General features: G+C 67.5%; 6 protein-coding genes across 6 annotated transcripts in view; 4 read left to right on the forward strand and 2 right to left on the reverse strand.

Annotated features, from left to right (window-relative positions):
* The window catches only part of EMIHUDRAFT_449765 (hypothetical protein), a 4,818-nt gene extending 769 nt beyond the window's left edge, over window positions 1-4,049 (reverse strand). Inside the window, exons 1-8 of the mRNA XM_005782471.1 lie at window positions 3,945-4,049; window positions 3,658-3,789; window positions 3,297-3,499; window positions 3,176-3,223; window positions 2,615-3,107; window positions 1,188-2,320; window positions 691-799; window positions 48-135 (exon numbers count right to left, since the gene is read on the reverse strand). Coding sequence (XP_005782528.1) covers window positions 48-135; window positions 691-799; window positions 1,188-2,320; window positions 2,615-3,107; window positions 3,176-3,223; window positions 3,297-3,499; window positions 3,658-3,789; window positions 3,945-4,010 — 2,272 coding nt within the window. The 5' untranslated portion in view covers window positions 4,011-4,049. The remainder of the gene's footprint in view (window positions 1-47; window positions 136-690; window positions 800-1,187; window positions 2,321-2,614; window positions 3,108-3,175; window positions 3,224-3,296; window positions 3,500-3,657; window positions 3,790-3,944) is intronic.
* A 4,661-nt stretch (window positions 4,050-8,710) lies between these two features.
* Window positions 8,711-10,174, forward strand: EMIHUDRAFT_203565 (hypothetical protein; the record flags this gene model as incomplete). The annotated part of the gene is made up of 3 exons (XM_005782472.1): window positions 8,711-9,147; window positions 9,218-9,524; window positions 9,821-10,174. 3 exons carry the CDS (start codon window positions 8,711-8,713, stop codon window positions 10,172-10,174), a joined length of 1,098 nt encoding a protein of 365 aa, XP_005782529.1.
* Window positions 10,175-14,062: 3,888 nt separating this feature from the next.
* EMIHUDRAFT_353067 (hypothetical protein) lies at window positions 14,063-14,853 on the forward strand (the record flags this gene model as incomplete). Its single annotated transcript, XM_005782473.1, is given in 2 exon segments — window positions 14,063-14,281; window positions 14,299-14,853. Coding segments are annotated over 2 exon segments (711 nt in total), but the record flags the coding sequence as incomplete, so codon positions are not given.
* Window positions 14,854-17,059: 2,206 nt separating this feature from the next.
* On the forward strand, window positions 17,060-17,802 carry Lhcf67 (light harvesting protein). The gene is made up of 2 exons (XM_005782474.1): window positions 17,060-17,215; window positions 17,349-17,802. The coding sequence occupies exons 1-2, from the start codon at window positions 17,090-17,092 to the stop codon at window positions 17,793-17,795; spliced, it is 573 nt and encodes a 190-aa protein (XP_005782531.1). The 5' UTR covers window positions 17,060-17,089; the 3' UTR covers window positions 17,796-17,802.
* A 951-nt stretch (window positions 17,803-18,753) lies between these two features.
* Window positions 18,754-20,781, reverse strand: EMIHUDRAFT_203571 (hypothetical protein; the record flags this gene model as incomplete). Its single annotated transcript, XM_005782475.1, has 2 exons — window positions 18,754-19,371; window positions 19,591-20,781. 2 exons carry the CDS (start codon window positions 20,779-20,781, stop codon window positions 18,754-18,756), a joined length of 1,809 nt encoding a protein of 602 aa, XP_005782532.1.
* Window positions 20,782-21,162: 381 nt separating this feature from the next.
* On the forward strand, window positions 21,163-22,470 carry EMIHUDRAFT_203572 (hypothetical protein; the record flags this gene model as incomplete). The annotated part of the gene is made up of 2 exons (XM_005782476.1): window positions 21,163-22,118; window positions 22,356-22,470. 2 exons carry the CDS (start codon window positions 21,163-21,165, stop codon window positions 22,468-22,470), a joined length of 1,071 nt encoding a protein of 356 aa, XP_005782533.1.
* Window positions 22,471-22,762: the final 292 nt, after the last annotated feature.

Below are 22,762 nucleotides of genomic sequence, written 5' to 3' on the forward strand. Positions count from 1 at the left end.
CGCCGCAGTGGGGGTGACCGCCGGCGCCGTCCCGGCGGCCGCTGCACCCCGCGCGCTCGCTTGCGGCGGCGAGTCCGCCTTGCACGATGCCGGCTGGGACGGCTGCTGTGGCGGCCGCTGCGTCGGTGCCGGCTTCTGTTGTGGAACCGATGGAACCGGCGGCTGGCTCGGCGGAGGCGCCATCGCCTGTTGCGACGCTGCCGGCGGCGGCGCCAACGCTTGCGGTGGCGCCGCCTGCTGCACGTACTGCGGCTGCGTCTGCGTCTGCGTCTGCGGCGGCTGCGTCTGCGACGGCTGCGTCTGCTGTGGCGGCTGCTGTGGCTGCGTCTGCGGCGGCTGCGTCTGCTGTGGCGGCTGCTGTGGCTGCGTCTGCTGCGGCGGCTGCTGCGGCGGCTGCTGCGGCGGCTGCTGCGGCGGCTGCGTCGTCGGCAACGGCTGCTGTTGCTGTGGCAGCGGCGGCTGCTGGCTGGTCGGCGGCGGCGGCTGGTGCTGTTGTGGGTGCTGAGGGATTACCTGGGGTAGCGGCTGGCCGTGCGCGGGTGGCATCGCCTGCTGCTGCTGCTGCTGCTGCACATACTGCACTGGTTGCTGCGGCTGCCCCTGTCCCTGTTGCTGCGGGGGCCCCTGTTGCTGCGGCGGCCCCTGTCCCTGCTGCGGCTGCCCCTGTCCCTGCTGCTGCAGCGCCTGCACCCGCTCGAGGTCGGGCCACTGCTGCGGGTGCGGCACCGCCTGCGGCGCGGCCATGTGCTGCGGCATCACCATCGGCGCCTGAGAGGGAGCGATGGGGCGAGGCGTCAGCCTCGCGGGAGGGGAGGGGGGGGGGGGGGGCGTGTTGCGCCTGCTGGCCGCCCGGCTGGCCTCCCGGCTGGCCTCCCGTCGGCATCGGCACGTACTGCACGGCGCCCCCGCCCTGCATGTGCTGCGGCGTCATCATCGCTTGCTGTTGCTGCGGGGGCATGGGCTGCCCCGGCTGGGGCACCTGCTGCCCCGGGTGCATGTCGCCCTGCCACTGCTGATGCTGGACCGCGGGCGGCTGCATGTACCCGCCCTGCATGCCGCCGCCTTGCCACTGCTGCTGCTGCGGCTGCTCGCCCTGCCATTGCTGAGCCTGGGGCTGAGGCGGCAGCTGAGGCTGCCCCTGCCACTGCTGCTGTTGAGCCGCCGCGGCGCGCTGGCCCTCCTCCCACTCCGCCCGCTTTTGGTCCTGCTTCTCCTTGGCACGGCGCTCCTTGATCATCTTTTTCATCCGATCATTCTGCTGCGCGTGCTTCGCCAACATCTGCTCCATCTCCTTCTTCTGCTGCTTTTCGATGGAGCGCATCAGCTCGAGGTCTTCCTCGTCACCGTCGTCGCCCTCGTCCTCGCCCGGCGAAGGCGCCATCCCTATCGACATCTGGCTGCCTTGCATCGAAAGTCCGCCTTGCGGCGGCAACGACGTCATCGAGCTGCTGCCGTCAATGTGGTGCGGCGGCGGCTGCTGCCCGCCAGGGTAGCCGGCGGTGGTTTGCGCGTAGGCTGCCTGCATAGCGGCGCCCGGCGCCGTTGCCGCGCGCGTCATGCCCCCCTCCGGGGGGTGCTGCATCGTTGGCGGCTGCATCTGCACCGGCGGCGGCGGGCCCATCGGCTGCTGTGGGGGCATCTGCGGCTGCCGTCCGTTGGGCAGCATGGCCGGCGCGCCGGGCATCGCCTGGCCACAGGCCCCGGTGGGCTGAGAGGCGGCCGGCGCCAGCGGGTAGGCGTGGCCCATCGCGGCTTGCTCCGTGATGGAGGACACCGACGCAGCTGGCGAAATGGCGTTGACGTCCGCCTCAGACGAGCCCGAGTGCGCCTTGGGCGGCTCGGGTGGCAGCGGCAGCGACGCCGAGTCGGACGCATAGCCCGAAATGTCGAAAGTGCCGGGATGGTGCCGCCGGGAGATGGCGGCCGAGTCGGAGGCGTAGCCGACTGCGACATCCTGCCGCGCCTCCGGCGGCGAGTTTGCGCGGGTCACTGGCACCGAGCCGCTAAGCAGCTGGGCGCGGCGTTGGTTGAGGAGGTCGTTGACCTGGGAGATGATGTCCTCCCGAGTGCCGTCCGACCGGTCGAGCTCGAGCTCCTCCACCATCTCGTCGGCGACCGCCTCGGCCGTGTCGTTGACGGGGTCCATCTGGAAGGTGACCGTCTTGGTCTCGCCGTCGAGCATCACAGAGCACGTCAGCTCAATCTCGTTGGACGTGCTCGGCTCGTGCGTCAGGTCAATCGAGTGGCGGCTGCCGCCCGCGTGCGACGCCGGCTGTGAGCGCGCGCTGGCCAGGGGCGCCGCCGGCGCCTTGTCCACGTCCTGGCCCGACGGCGAGCCAGGGGGCGCGGCGGCGGCGGCGGGCCCCGCGGGCGCAGCGGGCGCAGCGGGCGCGGCGGGCGCGGCGGGCTGGGGCGCTGGGGCGCTCCCGCCGGCCCCGGTCGGCGCGCCGGCGCCCGATTCGGCGGCGTGTGGAGGCTGTTCTTGCGGTGGCGCAGCGGCGGACGCCGGCGCGGCCTTCGCCGGCACGGCCGTTGGCGGCTCGGACGACGGCGCGGCGGCCGCGCCCTGCGCAGGCGGCGGCGCGGCCTCGCTCTCGGCGCTGAGGAGCGACACCGGCTTGTCGTCGTCCGATCCCGCGCCGCCAAAGGGCATGCGCAGCCACTCGTGCTCGAGGAGCTCTGCCGCCGCGGGCCGCTGCTTGTGGTCGTGCATGAGGCACAGGTCGATGAAGGCGCGCGTCTGCTCGTCGCGAATCTTGTCGAGCGCGCCCGGCTTCGTGCCCTGCGTCACCTTGCGGTAGATCTGCGCCGCGTTGTTGCACTCCGAGTACGGGTACTCGGACGTCACCATCTCGAGCACCGACATGCCGAACGCGTAAATGTCCACCTTCTCGTTGTACTCCTCGTCGTACAGCTCCGGGGCCATGAACTCGGGCGTGCCGAGCACCGACTGCGCGGGCGCGTCCCGCATCAGCGTCGAGAGGCCGAGGTCGCCAATCTTGATCTCCGAGTTGTTGCCGTTGATGAAGATGTTGTCGCACTTGAGGTCCCGGTGGATAATTTGGTTCGAGTGCAGGTACGTCATCCCCTCGAGGATCTGCCGGCACCTACGAATGCGCAGCGCGGAGGCTGGGACGGCCGCGCTGGGCGGCCGCATCGCCAGCGCGCGGCGCACCACTTCTTGACCACCTTGCGCTTCACCCGCTTGGCCTTGGCGATGTACCTGCGCCGGAAGGGGGGAGGTGAGGCGGGGCGAGCGGGCCGACCTGCAGGTCCGGGCGGCGCGGCGCGCGCACTGCTTGAGCGTGCCCGACGTCATGATTTCGGTGATGAAGACGAGGTGCTTTGCCTTGTCCGACATGTCGTTGAAGTAGGTGTAGAACTGGAGGATGTGCTTGTGGTTGAGGCCCTTGAGGATCTCCACCTCTTTGTAGATCTGCGCGACGACGGCCTCGTCCGCGCGGTCGAGCATCACCTGGCACCACGCCACCTCGATGCCCTGCGCGCGCGTGGGAGCCAGTCTCTGAGCCGTCTGGCGGCGCCGGCAGGCGGGGGGAGAATACACAGGGGCTGGTGTGCGCGGCCGCGTCGCCCCCCCCCCCCCCCCCGCGAACAGCGGCCAGCACCGCGCCAGCCTCCAGGCCGCAGAGCAGCCACGGCGGCATATCCCGACCCGCCCGGAGCGGCAAGGCCAGTCAAGGCCAGGGCGCAGGGAGGGTGCGGCGCCTCCTCCTCATCGTACGCCTTGTACACGGACTTGAAGGCGCCGACACCCAGCGTCTGGCGGAACTGCGCGCGCGGCAGCACAGGTGGAAGCAAGTGAGGGCCGGGATCCCGGGGGCGGGAGGGCAGCAGGGCCAGCGCGGGATGGAGAGTTAAGCGCAGGCGCTCCGAGCCCGCGCGCGAGGTCCGCCGCGCGCTGGCAAAAGTGGCGGCAGACGCACCCGCACGTAGCGGCCGTCCGGAGACCGCTCGACGATTTCGTCGGCGTCCGCGCCGGGCGCCGACATCTCCCGGGCTCCAGCCGCGCTGGGCAAGCGCGCGGGCAAAGCCCACAAGCCAAAACTGGCTTGGCAGGGTGCGTAAACTCGGAGGTATTTTTTTGAGCTTAGCCTTCGATGTTATGAAACAACGCAAGGCTCACGCGCCCCGACTGACCGATCTACCGCACTGAACACTTCCGCCCCCTCGCTCCCAACCCATCCACTCCGCCCCGGGCCGCGCCGCGTGATCTCGGGCCGCGCGATCTCGGGTGATCTCGGGTATTTTTTTTGGCACATGTCTTTCTTTAATCCACCCGAGGCAGGAGAAGGGTCGTTGACCTGGCGATGGACGCTTCAAAGAAGTTTACCGCACGCCATTGCGGTCACCGCCATCCTTCCTGCGACCAGACACCCCGTGTTGCTCAGATACTACCTACATGTAATCAGCACATCAATGAACAAGACCTACCTCCAGATGGCCTCCGTCACCAGCACAATAGAATTTCGCCGCCCGAGGCAAGACAGAGCATGCCTGCTCGACTCGACTCCACTGACCGATGACATAGCCTCTGTGTCCCCCCCTTCGGGCCCGCGAACTTTTGGGTTTTGGTACCGAGACGGCTCTACACGTTCTTTCTTCTATTACTGACTTGCTACGATGACTCTACTGTGTACACTGAGCAAAAATCTCGTCTCCGATTCGTCTCTGTTTTTAGCAGGGGTTGACAAATCTAGAACAGAACACACTCCGTTATCATGCACATGCACATATTCACGCGTACTTTTACGTTACACTGTCACATCACTGTTGCCGACGCGGTGCGCTAGTGAGGCTCCCCCGGCCAAACGCCGAACGCCTCTGCTGTGTGCACCAGCGCAGCGGCCCTGCAGCGCTGCGTGGCGTCGAGGATGCTCGCCGGCCAGCCCAGCTCGCCTAGCTGGTCGTCCGCCGCAGCAAGGCCGAGCGCGGTGAACGCGGCGCCGCTCGGCAGCACCGGGGCGCCGCAAAAGAGCGCGCAATACATCTCGGCAATCGAGCGCTGCTGGCCAGCAAAGACGAGCAGCGCGCCGTCGTCCGCCAGCCGGCGCTCAATCTCGGCGCGGCCGCCGCCCGCGGGTTGCGCGTCGGCGGCCGCGCGCCGCAGCTCGCGCCGCAGCTCTGCGCGCAGAGCATCGTCCGAAGGCGACGGCGTCACGCCCGCGCTCGCCTGCAACAGCGTGTCGTGCACATGTTGTCACAGACAGGATAGCCTCTCACCCTCACGGCCTCTACGGCGCGCCTTTTGATCGCGCGCCGCCGCAGGGTCGAGCGGCCTACAGCCGACGCGCCGCGCCCTGCGCCTCTCGTCCAACGCCCTCCCCAGCCGGCGACGAGTGGGACGCGGCAGGGGGGGCCAAGAGGTGAAGATGCGTACAGTAGGTGTGAAGAGGCGTACAGTAGGTGTGAAGCGGCGTAGGCGTGAAGCGGCGTAGGCGTGAAGCGGCGTAGGTGTGAAGCGGCGTAGTGAGTGGGGGCGCGTAGGCGTGAAGCGGCGTAGGTGTGAAGCGGCGTAGTGAGTGGGGGCGCGTAGGCGTGAAGCGGCGTAGGCGTGAAGCGGCGTAGTGAGTGGGGGCGCGTAGGCGTGAAGCGGCGTAGGTGTGAAGCGGCGTAGTGAGTGGGGGCGCGTAGGCGTGAAGCGGCGTAGGTGTGAAGCGGCGTAGTGAGTGGGGGCGCGTAGGCGTGAAGCGGCGTAGGTGTGAAGCGGCGTAGTGAGTGGGGGCGCGTAGGCGTGCATAGGCCAGCGGCGAGTATGAGGCGGCGCACTTGTCGTAAAAGTAGAGCCAATTGGAAGAGAAACCGCTGCGCGGCGCGAAGCGCGTCGTCGGCACCGCATTGCGCAGGTAAAAGTACAGCGCCATGTCGGCGTATGTCGAGCGGAGGAGCCCGTCGCTCGCGCGCGCGAAGAAGGGGCGGAGAGCGTCGAGCCGCACCTGTGCAGGGCAGGAGGGCGTGAACGACCCCTGCACACATAACACCGCGGGACCGACGCTGCGAGCCGCACGGCAAAGTTCCAGTACTCCTCCCACGAGCCGCCGTGACCAGCGGCCGCCTCCTAGCGTGGCGTGCGTGCTGGTCAGAGTTGGCGTTTGCGTCAGAGGCAGGGGCAAGGGCAGGGTGCGAGCCGCCTGGCGTGGCGTGCGCACGGCCCGTCCCGCCGCGACCAGAGCGTCCACCCCGGCGGCGGAGGCGACCCCCTCCTCCCGCCCGACCGGCCGGGCTATCCAGGCCGCAGAGACTGCCCTCGCAGCGGCGGGCGCCGCCGCGGCGCCGGCAAGGTAGGCCTCGAAGCGGCGCGGGTGGAGGATGTCGTCGTCGTCGGCAAAAGCGACCCACCAGCTGCAGCTTCCGCCCGGCGGCCGCATTGCGGCTGCAAGACCGCGGCGCAGCGCAGCGGCACCGGAGAGGGCGGCGGCCGCCTCCGTCTCCCCCTCCGCCTCCGCCTCTTCCTTCGCCGCCTCTTCCTCCGCCGCCTCCTCCCCGCCAGCAACGCCTCCGCCACCGTCGACGTTGAGCTCGAGCAGAGGAGCGCCGCCTACGCGCAGCAAGCCCCCGCTACGTGAGAAGAGGGCGAGACGCGGGAAGAGCGCACCCCTCGGGGCCCTCGGCGCCGTCGCTGCCGCCGCTCGCGTTCTCCTCCGGGAGGGGCTCCTCGCCGTCTTCCTCCGCCTCGCCCCGCCTCACGAGCCCCGCCACGTTCTCCTCCAGCACCAGCCCCTCCCCCTCCCCCTCCTCCCCCTCCTCCGCTCCCACGTTCTCCTCCAGCACCAGCCCCTCCCCCTCCCCCTCCTCCCCCTCCTCCGCTCCCACATTCTCCTCCAGCACCAGCCCCTCCCCCTCCCCCCCCTCCTCCGCTCCCACATTCTCCTCGAGCACCAACTCCTCCCCCTTCTCCCCCTCCCCCTCCTCCGCCACCGCCGCCGCCGCCTCGGCGCCGCCCCCGCTGCCGCCCGCCGGCATGTCCGCCGCCCGCACGTCGCCGCCTCTGCGCCTTCTCGCCGCCGCCTCCACCTCCCGCAGCAGTGCCGCGTAGTGCTCGAACTGCGTCCGCCGGCCAGGCTGCTCCACCGCCAGCAAATCGACGCCGCCCTCCTCGCCGCCAACCTCGCGGCATGCCGCCTGCGACTCGGAGATGGCAGCGGCCACCGCGTCGCGCAGCGCACGCTCGGAGCTCCAGCCAAGCAGCACCAGCCCGCAGCCCCGCTGCGCCACCATCGACGCCAGACTGCGCCGCAGCAGCGCCAGCCGCTGCTCGTTCCCGACGTGAGATGCGACCAGCAGCAGCAGCTTGTGGCCGGGCGAGTCGCCGGTTGGACCCGTAGCCGGCGGGAACGCTTGCTCGGCAGTCGGAGCCAGCGAGTGCACCGCCAGCATCGCATGCATGTGCATGCACTGCTGCGCAGCCGCAAAGCTCCATCCGCCCGCCCCGCGGCGCTGCTTGTCTCGCCCGGCGCGGTAGGCCTCTGCCCAGTAGCCGTCGGCTGCCATCGCCGCACTCACACCGTTTCCTCGTGGCAGAGGCATCAGCGGGATGGATATGTGCACCTCCAAGCCGCGAGCCTGCACGTCCTGCGGTTCTCGGGCCCGCGCGAGGCACTCCATAAAAATCGAACGGTCTGCTGCCGCCATCTGCGACGTCTGCTGGAGGAGATGCTCAAGCTTGGCGCCTGCGTCGGGCCGCGCGAGCAGAAGCCGCAACGAGGCCTCTAGCTCGCGCTGTTGCTTCGTCACGGTTCGCGCTGCTGCTGCCCGCATAGCTCCGCGCGCGCGCGAAGACGGTCAGGCGCGTTTTCTTCTACTGGCAGTATTGGTCTGGTGTTTTGCTTTCGCCTAGGATTTCGCGACGCACTCCGAGGGCCGTAGCAAGAAGGATTGGAGCACTCTGTCAAGTGCACCCGGCTTGGTTGAGGTCCTCAGCGGCGAGACGTATTCGACCCGCCGGAAGGCGGGTTTCATTACAGTCCCTCGAGCCTCGTGTCGCGCGTGTAAGTCCCGGTTGCCGTGCGCGCCAGCGCGCGTGGCCGCGTACCTTAGCTAAGATACGCGCGCACGGGCGTGGGTGGGAAAACGGGTCACTTTGCGGGGTTTGCCGTCACAGCTACTCGTCGCCCTGAATGGTTGCCCAGGTTACTCAGGACACGATCCCGGCGTGAACACACGACGAACTACCCTTCTCCGATGCACGCGCGCGCGGCACGCGCCACGGCGCGGCACGTGCCGCCGTCTTTGTTTGAAGTAAAAAGTCGAATCAGAGCGGTGTCGGCGTTGTCCTGAGTTTTCTCCCCCGGACCGCCCACAACCGGGACCGCTCCGGGACGCACGCCGGCGAAGCACCATCAAGCTGCTGTACGGCCGCGGCATCGCCTCCCCTGGCTTAGCTAGACTGAGAGATATTGTGCACAAGGTTGGCCTCTACAATATATACACTGACACTTTACCTCCCAGAGCTCGTCCCGGTCCGGCGCGGTGTGGCGGCGTCACAAATCCGACCACAGAGCACCGGGACGCGGTCGGGCGATCTGAGGCCCAACTAGGCGTATGCATTGCCCATCCAGGGCTATCACCTGGACCCATCAACAGGCGCCTGCGGCGCCGTGGTCACGAGGTGTTGTTCACACCTGGGCAAGCATTCATGCAGCACATACGCCGCGAAGCGCAAGTGAAAGAAGCGAAAGATTCTGCATCGCTAATGGCGACGAGAGCTTCGCAGCAGGCCCTCTCGCGCGCCGGCACCGAGCTCTACCTCGACGACCTCGGTGGGAAGCTGTCGGCTGAGAAACTGTCGGCTGAGGATGCCTGGATCAGCAAGTGCGACCTCGACGCCTTCGCTGCGGACATCAAGGCGCTCGGCAAGACGCTCGCAGCGCAGCAGGGCGACGCGGACGTGAGGCACCTAAACAAGATTGTGTGCTGGCAGCGCGCCTGCACGGCGCTCGGCGTGGCCACGATGGCGATGCCGCTCTGCCCGCTCCCGTTCAACCCGATTGCCGTCTGGTTCCTTTCACTGGGAGTGCTCACGCGCTGGACGATCGTCGCGCACCACGTCTGCCACGGAGGCTTCGACAAGTGCGACACGGGCGGGCGCTACCATCGCTTCACCTTTGGCGTCGGCTCTGTGTACCGGCGGTGCAGCAGTCCCTCCTGAGCTCTTTCCAGGCCGCGGACGCAGTCACACCGCTGTGCTCGCACACTGCAGGTGCGTGGACTGGCTCGACTGGATGCTCGTGGAGGCGTGGAACGTCGAGCACAACCAGCTGCACCACTACTCCCTCGGCGAGGACTCCGACCCCGACCTTGTCGAGCGGAACCTCGACAACCTGCGCCAGATGCCGGCCCTCCTCGCGCCAGTCAAGTACCTCGTCATCGCCTTCCTGACGGTGACTTGGAAGTGGTTCTACTACGCGCCAAACACCTTCAAGGTGCTCTCGCTCAACAGGATGCGCCGCGAGGCGGACCCGCGCCTCGAGAAGCTCTCGACGCAGCTGCAGGAGGACCCATGCGTGGTCGGAGACTGGCGCGCCACCCGCCCCCCGCCTCCTGCGGGCCCTTGGGAAGGGCCTCTCCTCCTCCTCCGCCGCCGCCTCCTCCTCCGGGCGCCTGGGAAGGGCCTCACGCGGCCCCCGTGCGTGGGACCAGGCACTTCCTCCTCGGCCCCTCCTCGCTCTTCTTCAGCAACGTCGAGTTCTTCGTGCGCGTGCTCGGCCCCTTCTTCACCACGCGCTTCCTCCTCCTGCCCGCTGCCGCCGCCGCCGCCGCCGCCGCCCTTGCCGCGGGCGGCGTGCTGCCCGGCGGTGCCGAGCCGCTCGCCGCCGCCCACGCCGCAGCGGCGGCCTCGCTGGTGAACCTGGTCCTCGCCGAGCTTTTGACAAACGCGCACGCCTTCCTCGTCGTCGCGACCAACCATTGCGGCGACGACCTCTACCGGTTCGAGCAGCACGCCGCGCCGCGCTCCCCCTCCTTCTACATGCGGCAGGTGACCTCGTCGGTCAACTTTGCGACCGGCGACGGCCGCGGCGGCCACGGACACGCCGCGGACTGCGTCGACTTTCTGCACGGCTGGCTCAACTACCAGATCGAGCACCACCTCTGGCCCGACCTGTCGATGCTCTCGTACCAAAAGGCGAGGCCGTACCCCTCTCCCGCACCCCGCTGAGACGGAGGAGAGGCTGACCGAGCCCTGGCATTGCGCTGTCAGGCGGCGCCGCTCGTCCGCGACCTCTGCGCCAAGCACGGCGTGCCGTATGTGCAGGAGTCGGTCTGGCTTCGACTCGGAAAGACGATCTCCATCATCGCGGGGCGCACATCGATGCGCCGCTATCCGGCCGCATTCAACCGGCCGCAGGACATGGTCGCGTGAGGGCGCGGCTCGCGAGGAGCGGTTGCAGCGCCTCTGTCCGCATGACGTCGAGTTGACCAGCACTATGTCTGTCTCAATCTGTTGGTTGCCTCATGTGCTGCCCCCACGCCAGACGCCCCCCCGCCTGCTCTAGCGCATCGCGGCCCACGCATTCCATGATCATCCTCGACGTGGCTGTTTCGCGACTCGGGGGATGTACGGTGAATCGTTCTGAAAACGGGTACCAAAACGGAATTTCTTGTGTGGTGGTGGGGGCTGGCACACTCCCAACACACGACACACCGCCCGCGCCAGCAGTCGGCGTCGCTCGAGCTCACGCGTGCTCGGCGCCTTCCGCCGCCGCAGCCTCGATTTGCCTCGCCAAATCGGCCCGCCCCCTGCCCGCGGCGACCTCAGAGGCTGTCCGGCCGTCGTCGTCGCGCAAGGCCGTGTCGACCCCGCTCCGCAAGAGCAGCGACACTGCAAAGGCCTGGCCGTGGCCGGCGGCGGTGTGCAGCGCGGTGGCGTCGGAGGCGTTGGTGGCGTTGACCACCGCGCCGACAGAGAGGAGCCACTCCATCACTCGCACCTCCCCCTTGGCAGCGCACCAGTGCAGCGCGGTGTGCCCGATGCCGCGCGCTGTAGCGTGGACGACGTCGCTGCCCGCCGCAGCGAGGATGGACTCGAGCGCCGGTCGGTCGGCCCTCTTGGCCGCGTCGATCCAGCGAGCGGCCGCGTCTCCGCTCACGCCCGCCCGACACGCCGCGGGCGGCAAGCGCGGCGCAAGCCTGCCGCTGTCCGAGTCCGAGTCCGAGTCCTGCACGGGCCTCGCCGCGCGGGAAGCCTTGTCGCCTCCTCCCTTGCCGCCGCCACCCCGAGCGTCGCCCCCGCCCCTCTGCCCCGTGTCATCGGATACCCCGTGCTTGTCGCCGCCGCCGCCGCCCGCGCGGCCGTGCTCGCCCCCCTCTCCGCCGCGCAGCCGCGCGCTGAGCCGCTCGAGCCCTTGCAGGAGCGCCGCGTTCTGCGGCTCGACCTGCCACGAGCAAGCGACCGCCTCGTAGGCCCCAGCAAGCGTTCTCGGCACGATCTCGGCACGATCTCGGCACGATCTCGGCACGATCTCGGCAGTATCTCGGGCCCACCTCCAGGCCCGCCTCGTAGGCGCGCAGGGCGTCGGCATGGCTGCCGAGGAGCTCGAGCGCGGCGGCGCGGCGCGAATGCCCCTTAGGAGGCGACGGTGAGGTGAGGGGTGTCTGGCAGCTGGTGGCTGGAAGGCCTCGGGAGGGCCCGTGGGAGTGTCTCTACAAGGGGGTGTCTTGTAGGGTCTCTGGAAGAGGGTGTCTTGCTCCTCGGAAGGGGGCTCTCGTAGCGCCCGAGGGAGCCGCCGCGGGAGAGGGCCAGGGTCGGGGCGAGGGAGGGGCCTCGCCTTGGCCCACTGCGGCGCAAGCTCGACGCAGCGGTCGGCGTCGGCGAGCGCCTCGCTCGCGCGGCCGAGCGCCGCGAGGGCCGCGCTGCGGTTCGAGTGGAGCACGTGGCTGCGAGGCGCGGGGGCGGAGCGGTGTCGGAGGCTGGGCGAAAGTCGGTCCATCGGGGAGGAGCGGCCGCGGCGGGCAAGTGCGCGCTCGCTGCGGAATCTTGGCAGCCGCACGGGCGCGAGTCAGCCGTGGCGACGGTGCAAGCTGGCCGCGTGGCGCTCGCGCAAGGCACCACCTGCGCGCGTCGAGCCGCAGCGCGACGGAGAAGTGGTGCAGCGCGCCTGGTGAACAATGCGGACTACATTTCGTTAAGAGTCGGAGAAGCGTTGCAGGAGAAGTGGTGCAGCGCGCCGTCATAGTCGCGCGCGCCGAAGCGCTCGTTGCCGTTCGCCTGGGGGGGGGGGTGAGGGCGGGGGCGGGGGCGGCGACGGCAGCGGTCGTGACGAGTGCGGCAGGCGAGCGGAGCGGCGGAGTGGAGTGGGAGTGCAGTGGCCAGGAGAGAGAGAGAGAGAGAGGGAGAGAGAGAGAGAGAGAGAGAGAGTCAGCAAGGAGAAGAGAGGCACGAGGGGGAGAGAGAGAGGCGGCGGGGAGGAGAGAGGCAGCAGCGAGGGCCTCGCCTTGGCGCGCTCGGCCGCCGCCTTCATCCGTGCCGCAGCCTCGGCGTCGTCCGACGAGTCCGAGCCCGAGTCGCTCGCAAGAGGAGGTGGTGGTGGTGGTGGCGGCGGCGGCGGCGTGGCCTCGGGCGGCGGCGCGGCCGTCGGCGGTGGTGCGGCCGCCGGCACGCCCTCGCGTGCCATGAGCTCACGGACCAGTGCCTCCAGCTCGCTCTTCTCGGTGACGCCGGCGGTGGAGACGGCTCCCAGCCGGAGGGCCTCGCGCATCTCGCCCACCCTCCACCCGCCGGCCGTCGCGGCGAGCGCACTTAGCCGGGCGCAGAGCGCCGCGCGGCCGGCCTGGGCGGCGAGCACCGCGACTAGGCTGCGATGGCCTCGCTCTTGGGCCACGTCCCCGGGCGTGAAGCCCTCGTCGTCCTTGGCATCCACCTCGGCGCCAGCGGAGAGCAGCCGCTCGGCGGCGACGGCCTGCCCGTTTTGCGACGCCACGTGCAGCGCCGTCGAGCCGGCGTTGTTGCCGAGGTTCGGATCGGCGCCTCGCTCCAGCAGCCAGTCCAGTAGAAGCACGGAGCCCTTGGCGGCCGCCCAGTGCAAGGCGGTGTGACCGATGAAGCCGAGCGAACAGCCCTTGCCCCGGTAGGAGAGGACTTCGGGGTGCGCTGCCAGGATCGCCTGCATCGCCGGCTGGTCGCCGCGCCGCGCCGCCTCGAGCCAGTCCCGCCCGTGGGGCAGCATCGGCTCGTCGTTGGCGTTGGGCTGCGGCATGTGTGTGTGTGTGATTCGCGCGAAGGCAAAGGCGGAAGGAAGAATTCAACCACCCGAAGTCTTGCAGCACACACGCGGAAGAAAGCACCGAGATGATCTGCATTCTTAATCAGGAACAGCGCTGAGCGATCGGCTAACGCCCGACAATATTTAAATTCTCTCTCACAGCAGGAACAGCGCCGAACTGCCACCAAGCAAGCGTGTATTTCTTTTTGCTTGGCCGTACATCGATGAAATTCTGCAAAAACCTGGCCGGCCCCTGCCCCTACCTACCTACCTACCTACCTACCTACCTACCCTACTTATGGGAAACTAAAAAGAAATCATTGGACGGGTTAAGGTGGGGTACTATACCAACTGAAGTGATGGTTGGTGGTACTCTCCTGCAACCACAGTCCTTCCTGTGACATGGCAGGCCACTCTCAGGCCCTACAAAGCATCAGATCACCCACTTGGGGAGGGTTGACATCGTGATTTCCGCGAAAATTTTCTTTCCCCGGGCCGCGCCGCGCGATCTCGGGCGATCTTTTTCTTTTTCTGCCTGTTTCTGGTGTGAAAATTCCAGCGTGAATAGAGGGAAAAACCTGACGGGAGGTCCCAGACCTACCCTACCTACCCCGTCATGATGTACGGCCAAGCAAAAAGAACACACACCTGCCAAGAAGAACATTATGCAGTGTGTGTGTGTGTGTGTGTGTGTGTGTGTGTGTGTGTGTGTGTGTGTGTGTGTGTGTGTGTGTGTGTGTGTGTGTGTGTGTGTGTGTGTGTGTGTGTGTGTGTGTGTGTGTGTGTGTGTGTGTGTGTGTGTGTGTGTGTGTGTGTGTGTGTGTGTGTGTGTGTGATTTTAGAAGTCAGCTGGTCGGCCGCCAAGTGGGCCTCCGGGCCTGCTGCGGCGGCGCGGCCGATTGAGGCCGGGCTCGGCCCGGCCCGCGACGGCTGGCCGCCGACGAGCGCGCTCGCGCTGCTCGTCAAAATGGCGGCGGTGGCGATTGCGGCGACGGTCGTTCAGTCGTACAGCGCTCAGGCGTCTGTCATCTGTCGTCTGTTGTCGCATTTCGCACACGCGCGCGCCGCGCGACCCGCGTCGCTCCGCGAGGGCATGAGCCTTCCGCGATTCGATCCCGCAGCCAAAAGCTGCTCGCTCGAACCGCGGCCGACTCTACCATCGCGGCCGCAGCTGTTGAGCTCTTCAGAAGACACTGGTGCCTCATATGCTGCCTCCCTGCGGATGCTGCCGGCGAGCCTGGCGGTCCGCTGTACTACAAGGAAGTGCTGACTCGATTCTACCTCGAATTCTTCTACCCCCACGACTCGGAACGCGAATGTGACAGGACCATCGGGTCCTTCAGCCACCAAAGTGAGATCACCCGAGAGCAGCTGAGCCTGCCTCTGGCCTCGCCTCCCTCTCCTTCAGGCATTCGTGGCATCCTATGGGTCGTCCAGAGTATCGACCTCTGGCGAGTCAGCCAGTCACTTGATGACACCATGAAGTACAGCGATCGCCATCTCGCTGGCCTCTCCGCAGGCCCCCCCGACCGCGTCGAACTCATCGGCGCGGGCTCTCTCGGCTACGGGACCGGCCCCAGCTTCGGCTGAGGGCTGACAAGCTGCCGAGCCCAAATCACTGTGAGAGTCGTGATTTGTTCTTGTGTGTGTGAGTGTCACCGGCACACAGCGTGTGGCGGGCTCATGCGTCATATAGCCGGACGGTCCCTTGCGCAATCGTGCTCGCCCAAATTCACCCTCATTTGGGATTGCATTGAAAACAGAAAAAGGAAAAAGGACCGCGCCCCACTCCGCGCGTCTGTCGGGAGGGAAAGAGAAAATTTTACAACTTACCGCCCTAACCCTAACCCTAACCCTAACCCTCGGCTGTGGGTCAGGCTGTGCTGTATAAGGCGCGCGAGGCTGGGTGCTTTGCTACCTTGCTTGTGTCTCCCGTGGCCGGGATGGTTGGTTGGGTGGTGGGGATGGGTCGGTCGGTGTGGGTGGGTTTCCTCGCCTCATCAGCCGGGCCGTGAGGTGGGTGGGGGTGGGTGGGTGGTGCCAAGCCTCAGCTGGGCCGTGAGGTCGGTGGGGTGGGTGGGTGGTTCCAAGGCTCAGCCGGGCCGTGAGGTCGGTGGGGTGGGTGGGTGGTTCCAAGGCTCAGCCGGGCCGTGAGGTCGGTGGGGTGGGTGGGTGGCTCAAGAAGCTCCGTGCACGTGAACGGATGTGCACGTGGGTTGAGAAAAAACGCAACGCTGGAGCTGTGAAGGAGTTTTGTTGTTTGAGCTGTGGGGCGGTCCCTCCCTTGAGTGTCTGTTTTCTTTCTTTCTTTCTTTTCATCGCTCTCCTCGGGCCGCCTGGGTTATGTTTTTCTCGTTTGTTGTTGATGTTGAGAGATTTTGTTTGGTGTTGTCGTTCTGCGACGCCACCGCCGCCTGCCGATCCATTGAAAACATAAAAAGGAAAAAGGACCGCCAGCCGCCAGCCCCACTCCGCGCGTCTGTCGAGCGCTCGCCAAAATTTCTCAAAGTCGCGGAGATCGCCACGTCTGCGACCTCGGGGTCGTACTCGCCATCCTCCTCCTCTGGGGCGGCCGGGTCCCCATCTGCTCGCCCCGCATCACGCACCTTATCTAGCACCTTCGCTCGCGCCGCCTCGCCGCGCCGCTCGAGAATGCTCGCAGCTGCCGACCCGATCTGCTGACGGGCGCCGGCATCTGGCTCGCACGATCTGCGCCCTCCACCGGAATTCGTATGCAGCATAGGCACCGGGTCTGGCAGCACCGGCTCAACGCCGCGCCCCGCGGTCGGTGCAAGCAAGGAATGTTCCCGCTGCTGCTCTGCTGCAGCCTCGAGTCGCGGTGCAGCCTCCGCACTCTCGGCGTTTGCCTCTCGCCCTGCTGCAGCATCCGTTCCCATCTCTGGCTGCCGTTCGCCGAGCGCCTCCTCAAAGCATGCGAGAATCTCGTCGCTCTGAAGGTCAGCCTCGAGCACGTCGTCGGCAGCGCGGATGCTCGCCCGGCCGGTCGGCCCTCGAGACCTCACAGTGGCGGCCGCCTCTGACAGCGGCGGCAGCCTCCCAAGCTGGCCACGCACCATGCTGCGCTTCGCGGCAATCGCGTGACGGGAGGCTCGCTGGCTTTTTGTGGCTTTTCGGACGGCTTTTTTGGCTTCTCCCGCCCTCCAACCCCTCTCTTGGCTTTTTCTTTTTTGCGAACTCCCAAAAACGACAGCGCCACAATCATCTCCTTAAATCCCTGTGTGGGGCGGCGTGCGTGCCGTCCTCCCATCCCTCCCATGCTCAGTGTTTTCTTTCTGTTCATCGCTCTCCTCGCTCGGGCCTCGATCCCTTGCTCTCGCAATCGTGCTCGCCCAAATCCTCATTTGGGATATGAGAGAATCTCTCTCTCTCTCTCTCTCTCTCTCTCTCTCTCTCTCTCTCTCTCTCTCTCTCTCTCTCTCTCTCTCTCTTGATCTTGATCTTGCTTTTGTTTGTCTCTCTCTTTGGGATTGCGTTGGACATCGAAGGAGAGAGGCTAACGGCGCCAGCCGCCAGCCCCACTCCGCGCGTCTGTCGGGAGTAAAAGAATAAAAATAATCTGATCCCAGCCAAAATTAACACCGCAATCTCAGAACCCTCATTCCAACAGGCATCCCATGTCCCAGATGCACACCGCTCGCCCGTGGCCCCGCCGCCCAGCCCCGCCACCGCGCGCCACGCCCGCGCCCGCCGCGCGCCCACACCCTCGCCCACACCCTCGCGCGGCCGCCCGCACACCGGCCGCGACTCACACCCGCTCCGCGCCGCGCCGCCCTCACGCCAAGTTCCGCCCGCGCCGCAGAACAATCATGCTCTCCACTGTCGCCCTCGCTCCCGCCTTCAACGCGCCCGCCATGCGCGCGCCGGCCACCCGCTCGGCGGTCACCATGTTCTCCGAGGGCGACCTCGGCGTCCTCCCGCCGCTCGGCGTCTACGACCCGCTCGGCCTGATCGAGACCCGCGACATGCGCCGCTATGAGGTGTGCATCGCGCCCCCGCTCCCCTCCCCCAGCCTCTCCCAGCCTCCCTCGCCGCCTCGCCGCCTCGCGACCGCCCCACGCCCTCCGCCGTCTGGACCCACCTCTCACTCCGCCGCGCGCGCCCGCCCCGCAGATCATGGAGATCAAGCACGGCCGCGCCGCCATGCTCGGCTTCCTCCACGTCATCGCCCTCAAGGCGGGCATCGTGCTGCCGGGCGACCTCTCCCCGTCGCTGGGCATCAAGTTCTCGGACGTGCCGACCACCTGCTTCGGCTCGCTCGAGGCGGTCCCCACCTTCGGCTGGCTGCAGATCATGCTCTTCACCTGCATGCAGGAGACGGGCGCGTCGCCGCTCGCGGAGGCGCAGACGGACGACAAGGAGGCGGGCGACATCGCCATCGACTCGTGGGTGCGCTACGACGACCCCGAGACCAAGACCTTCAAGCTCAACGCCGAGCGCCAGAACGGCCGCGCCGCCATGCTCGGCATCACCGGCTGCCTCGTGCACGAGCTCCTCGGCGTCGACGCGCTCTACCCGACCGGCGGCCTGGGCGGCGCCGCGCCCCCGGCCATCTTCTAGGCTCCCTCTCTTTGCCGGCGCCCCTCACGATGCCTCGCCGGTGGGAAGATGTCCCTGACGGTCGGGGAGGTGTGAGGTGTCTGTGGAAGTACGGTCCTTGTTCTTGTGTTAAAAATGTCGAGAGGCAAACGGAGACGCCGACTCAGCCCAGGCGGCACGCGTGCGTCACTGTCACCCAGCGTCATGTTTTACAGAACAGATACAGATACACACCCAGCCCGCGGCGCGTCCCCCCTCCCCGACCCCGTCCGGGGGCGCTCCTCAGAGGTCCCCCCCTCCCCCCATCCCTCTGCCTCCCATAGGGCAGGATAGCACTAGCATATGCGCCTAGTGCGCACTGGGAGCTCTGGGGGGGCGCGGGGGCCCTAGAGGGTATCCATGCGGGGGGGAGATGGGGTCCGATGGCCTGCCGCAGGCGCCGATTTTTTCGTCAGTTTTTTCTTTTTTGCGATGTTTCACTTGTTTTCTCATGGGAATTCGGCGTACTTGTGCGGCCATGCTATCACGCCTTGCGACAGCCTGTCGGCGCTGCTGACCGTGCCATGCTGCACAATTGATCACCTGCATAGCTCGCGGCCTTAGTATCAAGCATTCAGTGACGACCTGATCGTACGGCCAGTAGGAAGGTGTCCTTCCACCTTCCAGCTGCATGCACGCTTCTGACGCAATGCCGTCACAAACTGCCTCTCGGATTGGCTGCTGGCACTCTCGAGGCTATGCCTACACAGCCTCGCGCGCATGGGCAGTCAGGGCGCTCGGCGATGATCTTGAGCTTAAGTTTCATTCACAGACTATCACGCACGTTCTCCGCCGCGAGCATCGGGCTCACGAGGCGAGCTCCCCAATGCGCAATGGCAGTCGTGTCTATAAGCACAAATGGGTCGCACACCGTCCACCGCGGTGTCTCACCTCCTCCGCTCACACTGAGGCACACCTCACTCCGCCATCTCTCACTTACTCAGCCATCGCAGCACGCCATCTCCACGAAGCCGGGCAGGACCGGCACCGGGTAAAAAACGAGCACGCGCAGCAGCAGCGCCACCGCCCACCGCGGCCCCGCAGGCGGCCACGGCAGCAGCGCCGGCTCGTCCGCCGCGCACGCACGACCGCTAGCGTTGACGACGCAGCGCTCCTCGCCGCCTCCCACGCCGGCTTGGTGCGTGTACGTCACCGGAGTGCCGGCGGTGGCCGCGCTCGCCCAGTCAATGCCGCCGCCGCCGCCCGACTGGCTCGGTAGCCGCGCGTAGGTGATGGAGAAGTTGGTGTCGCGCTGCCTGGCCTCGGAGATGAGCCGGCGGAGCTCGAGCGCGTGCACCGTGTACGCCGGCGCCGGAACGCGCCCCTCCGCCGGCACGCTCGGGTTGCTCGAGTCGGCCACCGCCGTCTTTGTCTTCGCCGCCTTCGCCTCTTCTGCGGCTGCCTTGGGAGCGCCCCGGTCGTCCTCCGGCCCGCGTGTGGAGCCGTCAACGTCGGGCCGCGGGCCGTAGACGCGGCCGACGAGCGGTAGGAACTCGCGGCCGGCGTGCCCGAGCGCGCGCAGCCGCGCGGTGGCGGTGGGCCGCAGCACGGGCGTCACCTCGAGCGGGTAGATGCCGCGGATCCAGCGGGACGTGGTCGCGTCGACGCGCACCACGCCGCCCGCAAACGGGCCGGCGTCCACGTGGACGCCGCCGACGCCGCCGGCGTCGTCAGTGGGCGCGGCCGCCGCTTCCGCCGCCCAGCGCTGCAGCAGGCCGGTCGGCAGCAGCAGGTGGTTGGAGCCGCCGTGGGTGCGGAGGTTGGCAAACATGTGGACGTTGCCCATGTCCTGCAGCCCGAGGACGGGCAGGCCGAAGGCGTATACGAGCGCCATCGCCGTGCACGCGCGCTGCGCGCGCTTCACCGCCGGCGCTGGCGGCGCTGGCGGCCGCGGTGCTCGTTTTGCGTCGTCGTTATGGTCGCCGTCTGCTGCCCGCGCCTCGACGACGCAACCGGCGAGCAGGACCGCGGAGATGGCCGCAAAGACGGCGCTCTGGAGGTCGTCGATAGCGCCGGGCACGCGGCCGCTGGCGACGGCACACGTGGCGGCGAGCGCGGCGCCGACGGTGAGGGCGCGGCCGCGCGCCCAGAGCACGGCGCGATGCGCCCCGTGCGGAACGGCGCAAAAGTAGCGCATGACCGCGACCGCCGAGAAGGAGCCAATGTTGTTGGGCGGCGGCGTGAAGCAGATGCCGGCGTGGAGCACCACGCCGAGCGCGACGCCGCAGCGCTGCAGCCGGCGGGAGGGCGCGAGCAGCAGCAAGCCAATCGACGTCTCGAGCACGCAGGTGAGGGCGCCGGCCGAGTCGGCGACGAGGCGCAGCAGGCGCGGGCTGGCGTCGGCGACGCGCGGTGCGTAGGCGTCGAGCATGGAGATCAGGTAGATGACGCTGCACGACGTGGACGCGCCGAGGTGCGACGTGTTGAGCTTCCACAGGCCCGCACCAAGGTAAAAGGCGCCGAACATGCACCGCACGGCCGGTGCGAAGGCGAGCACGAGGTCGTCACGGCGGGTGCCGGCGGCGGCGGCTCCGCGACGGCGGCTGTCCCGGCGCGCGAGGTGCACGGTGCCAACGACCAGCACGGCAGCGTCGGTCGCGAGGCACCAGATGTCGCTGTTGAATTGAAGCGGCTGGCGCCTGAGCTTGGCAGCGACGAATATGAGGTGCGCGAGCACGCCCACACCGAGCGACTGCGTCGCCGCAGCAAGCACGCCGATGGGCCCCGTGAGAGCTTCGAAGGAGAGCGCGGGCGTCGCAACCACCGACGAGCCGAGAAAAAAGTAGATGGCGTCCTGCAAGTAGCGCTTCACCGTGACGAAAGACTGGATGGACCAGAGGAGCAGATAAGTGGAGAGCAGGTCCGGTCCTTCAAATCGAGTATCCGCGCCATGCTCTCCACGTATCACATCGCGCGGCGGCGTCGCCTTCGCCTTGCGCGCCGGCTGGACGCGCGTAGGCGTCGCCATTGGCTGTTCTCCGATCCCCCCCCTTGAGTGGAGTCACGCGAGAGCGACCACCACCTCACTCAGGCGCGCATGGAGCTCACGGCGGGTTTATCGCGCCCCGAGGGCGCAGGTGCATGCTGCTCGGGTGGAGAGTGGTGGTCGCAAACGGGCGGGCAGCGACGACGGCGCATGACCTGAGCTGCCGGCCGAGGACGAGAGGGGCTAGGAGAGGGGCAGGGTGTGAGTGAGTTCCTTCCTCCCTCGCTGACTGACTGATAGACAGGGGAGAGAGATGTCAAGAGAAATAAACAGAAAAGCCAAGGCAACGCCAAGGTGGTGCGGCTCGGATGCTCGCCCTCGTGTCGAGAGGGGAGGCTGTGCCACGGGGACAGCCTCGCAGCCATGGCGCGAGAGCTCATCGGCGTACGAGACGAGCGGCGTAGAGAGGGGCAGCAACGTGGAGACGCCCCAAAGCCACGCAAGCCGAGGGCAGACAAAGGGGTGCCGAGAGGCCCGCGAGCCCTCAAAGGCACAAAGGCATACCAGATCGGGCACCTCAGTCTACTGCGGTTTCGGCACGGGCGCGAGAGGCAAGTGTCACAGCGGACCCTCGATGCGGTGCGCGAGGCGCAGGGAGCCGGGGTCGAGCCGTGGAACACGGCCGAGCACGACAAGGCCGTCCACAATCCGGCGCCCGAAGACGGGACGACGAACTCGATGGAGAGCGAGCCGCAAGGGAGCGAGACGTGCGACGACGAGGGGGACGACGAGAGAGACAAGAGCGCCTCGGCGGACGACGAGATGGCATTTAACGACGATGCGTTCTTCGAGCTTCCCGACATGGCAACGGAGGAAGAGGCGGAGGGCGGGGGGGGCCAGAGTCAGTACAGCCAGCAGAGTCAGGGGGGCGAGAGCGAGGAGAGCCAGAGCAGCCAGGGCAGCCGACGCACACCCAGACGAGCCAAATGGAACCGAATCGCGACAGAACGATTTCTAGACCGACTTCGCTTCGAACTCCTACAAGGAGGCGGCGGCGGGGACGGATACAGACACCCCGAAGACAGCAACGACGGCGACGAAGATGGAGGGAGGAGCGAGGTCGAAGAGACGCCCGACCGCACAACAGAGCCAGGACCGAGCGAGCAACCACCCGAAACGGGCCATCCAAACGAAGGCAGCCAGGCAGACGACGAATTTACAGTGATGGACGTAGAAGAGGAACAGCCAGAGGACGAGGCGCCCCAGCCGCCGAGGAAGCGAGGGCGCTTTGAGAATGAACGTAGCGATTCGATGAGTCAGGGAGGGGGGGCGAGCCAGCAGCATCACGAGGGCGAGGAGCCGATGACGCCGAAACAAAAGTTGCGACAACGCAAGCGGACGCAGCAATCGCCTCGGACATCCAGAGCCCAGAGGGAATACGACGAGAGACATCGCGCAGAGAGATAAAGAGGTGTGGGGCGGGGGAAAGTTTCTGAACGGCCGCGCACGCACAGCGTGCCGGCTTACTAAGGAGGTCCCTCGCCCCGGAGTGGCCAGCTGACGGTCAGAGTTCGTGATTGAATTGTAACAATGCTTGTAATCACGATCGATGCGAGGACGCAAGTCCACCAAACTCGGCCATTCCAACGGCCAGACCGCTCGCTTAAGGCTGATCGGCTAGACGAGCGGTCTACCTCCGACGGGGCTGTTGCAATAACAGAGGAGGCCTAAGCCGAACCCGCCGGGCCCCTGGCGGGGTGACGGTAGACCACCACTGCGACCCTCGACCTCGCGGGGCGGTCCCTGGGACGCCCACTGCCGACCTGGCGCGGCGCGTACCCCGGGCTGGATGTGTATGGGCGGGGGGGGTCCTTTGTTCGGTCACCTTTAGGCCGCAAACACCCGCACGGAGGTGCAGGTCATGTGAGCACCTGCGAGGCTCTCGCCCCCACATTCTAGCTGGGGCTAGTAGAGGAGGGCGCTTGGGACTAAATTTAGTGCGTGTGAATGAACGGGCGGGGGC

This window comes from Emiliania huxleyi (genome assembly GCF_000372725.1).
Source record: "Emiliania huxleyi CCMP1516 chromosome Unknown EMIHUscaffold_19, whole genome shotgun sequence".
Taxonomy (NCBI): domain Eukaryota; phylum Haptophyta; order Isochrysidales; family Noelaerhabdaceae; genus Emiliania; species Emiliania huxleyi.